General features: G+C 39.5%; 1 protein-coding gene across 1 annotated transcript; it reads right to left on the bottom strand.

Moving 5' to 3' along the window:
* Positions 1-291: 291 nt before the first annotated feature.
* ctsk (cathepsin K) lies at positions 292-5,532 on the bottom strand. The gene is made up of 8 exons (XM_017721692.2): positions 5,381-5,532; positions 4,842-4,971; positions 3,698-3,820; positions 2,249-2,401; positions 1,797-2,015; positions 1,207-1,372; positions 987-1,095; positions 292-804 (listed from the first exon to the last, which is right to left on the bottom strand). The coding sequence occupies exons 2-8, from the start codon at positions 4,968-4,970 to the stop codon at positions 705-707; spliced, it is 999 nt and encodes a 332-aa protein (XP_017577181.1). The 5' UTR covers position 4,971; positions 5,381-5,532; the 3' UTR covers positions 292-704.
* Positions 5,533-6,233: the final 701 nt, after the last annotated feature.

Below are 6,233 nucleotides of genomic sequence, written 5' to 3'. Positions count from 1 at the left end.
ATCTTTACTTTGCCTGACTGCATGTCTTTGGACTGTGGAACCTGGACACTGTGCCACCCGGTTCTTATTTCATCGACTTAATCCTTGTCTATCCTTATGTGGGACAGGTAAGCCTCTCAGCTGCATGTCAGTGTTGTGGGTTACAGCAGCCTTCTTTGTGTTGTTTTATTTTAATGAGAAATCATATCTGACAAATATTGCATAGCTCTTTGTCCATTTTTCATGTAGGGATCATTGAGTGGGTGGCTTTTGTCTATGATATATTATGTTGATAAAGTAATACAAAAAACATATTTTCAGAAAGTTTATTTCATTTAGTCAAAAATTCCCTTTGTTAAACCATACATGACAAAATATTAAATCCCTACCAGAGGAATGTATTCATTCACAGAAAAGTGTACCTGGCTACACACCCAAGAGTAAAACTCTGACAAATGCAACATATTGCACAAAGCATCTTTAACAGTTTACAGGAACATCCCATATCAGAGATATTTAAACAGAGAATACTATTTATTAATGGAATAAATCATTTTGAAAATATTTTTTGACAGAATGTTTTCCTACGTACTCAAAACCATCAACAGTGCATTTAAGGCTAGAAAAGAGATTCCGTCCCACATGTCATTTCTTAGTGTCAGTGGTTTGTTCTTTGGTTTCAGTTTTTTTTTTTTTTTCAATTCATCAAACATGATTAGAAATTGTTACATGACTGGAAAACTGGCAAGGTTGGCAATACCACAGGCGTTGTTGCGGTTACGGGCCATCAAGACGTACCCCTGCTTTCCCCATTCCTCACCCCAGCTTTAAGAGAAGCAAAAAGAGAGATGGCAGATATATTAGACAGAATGAAGTGAATGGATATTTGTGTGCTAACAAAATCCACAAATACACAAAATAATCCATATTCATATAATTACACAAACAATACACAACTTAGCAAACTGTAAAACACTCTATTTTTGTATCATTTATTATCAGCTCACCTGTTTTTGACAATCCAGTACTTTTTGCCCTTAGCTGTGGCACCGTAGCCCACAGCCAGCACAGCATGGTTGATGTTTTCCTTGTCACAGTTGGGGTCATAATACACACCTGGGAATATTAAAAGCAGGAAGCTGAGAGTAAGATGAGGTATCTTTAATATTTTTTTAATAGGTCTTGGTCACTGAGGTAGGATTACTCAGTGTTCTTTTTACCACTCACCACGCTTGTAAAACTGGAACGTTGTCTGCATGGCATCAATGCCGACAGAAACTGGACCAACTTTAGCCACAGCGGATGTCAGTGCCCTCTCGCTGCCTTTTTGCACTTCCTTAAAACTTCGGCACTCTCCTGCTTTCCCAGACTTGTTGTAAGCACACTGCTGGTCCTGCAGGGGGCAGCGTTCAGAAAGATGTGAACAAATATGATGACAAAACAGAGAACAGCTGCATCTAAAAGCTTATCCAAAACAAATGGTTTGTGGTTGCAGAACGTTTTTAAATGTGATTATGGAAAAAAATGAATGGCAGCATTTAAGTTGAAGAACCTATTGATTTTACCACGCAAAGAAAGATGTTCTGTAGTCTAAACTAAAGCTTACTGTAGTTCCCAATCCTGGTACTGGAGTGCCTCTCATACTACATTTTTACATTTTCAGTGCTTTCCACTCACAAAGGGCTGTTTAATAGGATGATTAAATGGTGTACTGGAGCAGGCAAAACACTACAATATACAGGGCAAAGCCTTCTGCAGGAACAGGGTGGGAACCTCTGGTCTAAACTGTTATACTGTCTTGCAGAGGAGAGGCTTACCTGTCCCACATATGGATAGGTCTCCTCAGAATCAATGCCTCTATTGTCCCTGACATAGGCAAAAGCATTGGTCATGTATCCACCACCACAGCCATCATTCTCAGACACACAATCCACCAGGTTCTGGGGGCTGAGCTCCACCAGCTTGCCTGTGGTCTTCATCAGTTGGCCCTCCAAAGCACCGACAGAGCTGAAGGCCCAGCAGGAACCACATGAGCCCTTTGATTAAAAAAAGACAAAAACAGAACTCTGAAAACCTCTGAAAACACTGTTTCCATGCCAGCTGTTGGGTTTGCAAACACTGTCTGTTAGGTAAAAAAATTTTTATCTGGGTTAATCCATCCTGTAAATTTTTTCATCACCAGATATAACAACGTGGACTCCTTAAACTCTAAAACATAAAAGCTATAAAAACTGTGACAGAGAATCTCCTATATGTTGTGATCCCTCACCTGGTTCCTGATAGGAGTCACATAGCCAAGTTTGCGGTAATCAATGGATTTGGGCAGTCTCTCCACTGGTTCATCAGGAACATAAGTGTTCATGGGGTCGCTCTCCATTGGCACCTGTAGGCCCATCAGCTTCTCAGCCACCTCTTCTACTGTCTGTCAGGGACAAAGTGCAAACTATCTTTAAAAGCCACCATCTTTAAACTATAAGCTTTTGTTTACATCAGCCTGTTGCTGAGAATTCTTGGAGGCAGTTAATTTTGATGCTTTTGGAATTGCTTTCTTATCACTTTGTCAGCTGTTTATAAGGGTTTCTTCTGCTCTTTACAGAATTAATAGTGCAAACAAAGCAGTCAGAGCATCTGAGCAAGTTATCATGTTAATTATCTCTAGTTTACACTTACAGACACATTTACAGGACTATTTTTGGGAATGGCTGTGACATTACAGACCCCCTACAGATCTTGTACTCTGTAAATTACAGAGTAGGCTATACCTTGAAATGTACCTTCATTTGTGCCATTCACTTCCAAAAGTCAAATGCCATTGTGGCTAAAACAGCAGCCCTACATCAGTTGGTTCACATTTTATGGATGTTATTTGTTCTTGAAATGAATGTGGTAGAAAAAGGTTGCAATGCTGGGAAACAAGATCTAGGAAACGCCTGACTTGAGAAATTACATTAATCTAAATCTTTGCAAGACTGTGATGTTCCTTAAGCAGTGATCAGCTCCTCTTGCCTGGATCTTAACTTTCAACCTGACAAACTGATCTGAGGACAGGGGTGCAGGGCTAATAATATCAAAATGTGTGCCAAAAGCAAAACACTCTAACTTCTTGGTTGAGTGGTGTACAAAACAGAACACTGTCATTCAGGGAACAATGAATCTTTGATTAAAATACAAAACATATAATGGAGTTACGAATGACTGAAGTTGGGAAGGAGGACTGTGCCTGAAACCCCTCCTCCTGTAAATTTCCATCCCCAACTCCCTTTTCATGTGACAGTTTCCTCAGTTCTATATCAGTCCTATCACAGTTATTAGAGGGGGGGGGGTCCTGCCCTTCTAGCTCTGGACAGAAGCCGCCCAGAAGTCCAGCCTAAGCCTCTTACCCCCCCTCAATCAGTCTTCCCTCATACTACCACCATATATTGAAAGCATGGCCCAAACTCGTAAATTTGTCTTTTGAGTGATGGTCAAGATTCCACACAGACTGCAGATCATCCAGTATCTTGCTGTCTGTTGTGACATTCCATTAGACCAAGTACTGCTGTTATACCTGTGATTTGTAGTCACAGTTGTAGTAGTAGACAGGTGTCTGTTCTGTGTGTAATATTTCTACAAGCCGCCTCTTCACAGGAACTTAACATTAATGGAGTTCTACACTAAGCAGCATTAGAAGTCTATTTAAATTGAGTTTGGACTTGCCTGTGTTGAAAATGGTACTTACCATGTCTCCGAGGTGGTTCATGCCTAGCTCATATGAGTGAATGCCCAGCTCATACTCCTGATTATGGGCCTCGATCAGCCGCATGTTCTTCTCCCAGACTGCTCTGCGAATAGCCTCCTCATTCTACCCAAAGTACACATACATAAGGATGTAGAGTGAGCTTCAGTGTTTGGGTAAGTTTTAAATTTCACATTTCTGTGACTGTTACATTGATAAAATCCTGTAATTTCAAGCATTTTATGGATGATATTACCAAGCTTACAGCTGGGTCTTATTCTCTTCTACTTTCCGTTCGCTTTTAGCTTTGTTTGCATTTTTGATCAGACTATACCGTTCAGCCTCTGTACAGTGCTGGTGCCTTTAGTGTGTCAGACTGCTCTCCATTTCCATTCTAACACTATGCGATGAAATGCTGAGAATGATGCCTTAATATTACATATAGACCTGCCTGAACTATGAACAGGCGTATAGGTTATTGAAAATTGAGAAAGTGAAAGGAATCCAAAACACCAGAATCATTCCAATTTCAATATGTATACTTACAACACACTCCCTTTACCCAAGATTTTCTAAGGCTGGGTACAGGCATCATCTTTCTGGCTATTAATAATAAGTAGTGAATAATCTAGCTTGATTTTAATAAGAAAAGCAAAACACAAATAACACAATTGCTTCGGGCAAAATTTATGGTATTTGTTACATTTCATTGCATTTTCATTTGGAATATTTGTATTTTGAACACCATCCTGAATAAAAATAGTTGTTTTCCATTGGCTGACTGGAGCATTTAAATCAAAGTATTTGTCTGTGCAGTTCCTGCTTGGTGCCCAGTTTTTTTTTCTTTGCACAGTGCCATATGTACATCATCAGCAATGTGCTATAATATTCGTAACAATGACATTCAACATTGCATTATTTTGACACTAAGATTAGACATATTTTATAGAATAAGTGCATATGTAAATGAGTGAATGCAAATGATGATGAATTAAGGAGTTAAGACACATAACAACATAATTAAGATATATAAAACCAGTGCTGACAGCACAATATTTATTATCATAACGGAACCATATTTGAGATTCTTGGAGAAATTGAGTTAGCTAGCTGTGGGAAATAAACTGTAAAAGGTGGAATGTGTTACCAGGCCATTGTACTCCTTCCTGTGAGTGGTCTTCCAGCTCTCCCATTCTGAGTCCAGAGAGATGGGATCCAAAGAAAGGGTCACTGCAGACCCCAGCAGCAGCAACAGCACTCTCTCGCAGACATACATCCTGAAGAGTCATGAGATTAGTCACATCAAGACCTGGCACTTCACCTTGTTTTCGTCAAATCAGTATCATCTCCGCCTGCATGGCTTACACTTACAAAACCAAAACCGCATGCAAATTTCACAATTTAGACGGGAAAGAAGAGCTTACTCTTCTGTCCGTGTTGAAGGAAAGTAAATGTGAAAGTAATGTGAAAGTAGGACAAAGTCAAATGGAAACGTTCAGCGGTAACGAGTAAAACTTTCAATGGGCTAAAGTAAGTATTCAGTCCTGAAACTCAGCACATAAACTTTAGTAAAACAATAGCGTTGCTTGACGCAGAGCACATAAATCATATCTACCGGTTTCAACACCGAGAAGCTGTAGAACGAAAGGCAAACTGTTAACAAAGAAGCGGCTTAAGCTGGCCTACCTTAAAGTGAATTTGGGAAAATCCTCAAGACGCCTCTGCAGAACCGCTGCGATCTCCGTTTGAAAGTGGGTCACCTCAGCACGGCTTTATGTATCAGCAGTTTGAGGAAGTGCCCCGTTTAGAAGACAAAAAGGGGGAAGGTTCTTACAAACGGGTTTTCATCTGGAATCTTTCAGATTGTCCAGCCCAAAGGCATGATGTCAGGAGTCGAGTTACAGGAATGGGCAGCAGCACAGTGCGAGCTCCAGCTGTAGCCTACAGCCCACGTTTACAGTAATGATGGCCACATTAGTGATTTTGATACGTTATATATGAATGATTCTTGTTGTTTAAGATAGTATCATTATGAGATAATGTCATTATGTTACAATAGACAGCCTTCAAATCAACACAGAAAATGAATGAATGCAAAATATGCCACATGAATGAAGAATATGGTACTGCCTTAGTTAATAATTTCTGTATGAAAATACTGTTTATATAGTGCAGGACTGACAGCGATTATGTACATTAGACGAAGCTGTTTACTATCAGTTTTCTGTTTTCTCAGAGAGTATCCTGGATGAGTTTAGTTAGAATTAAGAAGAGTTATTATGTCTGGACTTCCCTACTTATATACAGCTTTACTTTTCACTATAAATTAATAAACAAACAACTGAGCACTTTTCCGACAGAACTTCTCATGCATCCTGTGCCATACTGTGTAGACCTATAAAACGCATCTTCTCTTATCCCGTCATAATTTTACTTACTATCTCACTGTTTCTATTGCTGTGTCATAGTTGTGTTGTTACATGCTTAATTCATTCGTGTAATAATAATTAATTACAACGGTGATGTAACATAGTTGACT

The sequence above is a fragment of the Pygocentrus nattereri genome, chromosome 3 (assembly GCF_015220715.1).
Source record: "Pygocentrus nattereri isolate fPygNat1 chromosome 3, fPygNat1.pri, whole genome shotgun sequence".
Classification (NCBI taxonomy): domain Eukaryota; kingdom Metazoa; phylum Chordata; class Actinopteri; order Characiformes; family Serrasalmidae; genus Pygocentrus; species Pygocentrus nattereri.
This window is presented reverse-complemented; position numbering and strand designations above follow the sequence as displayed.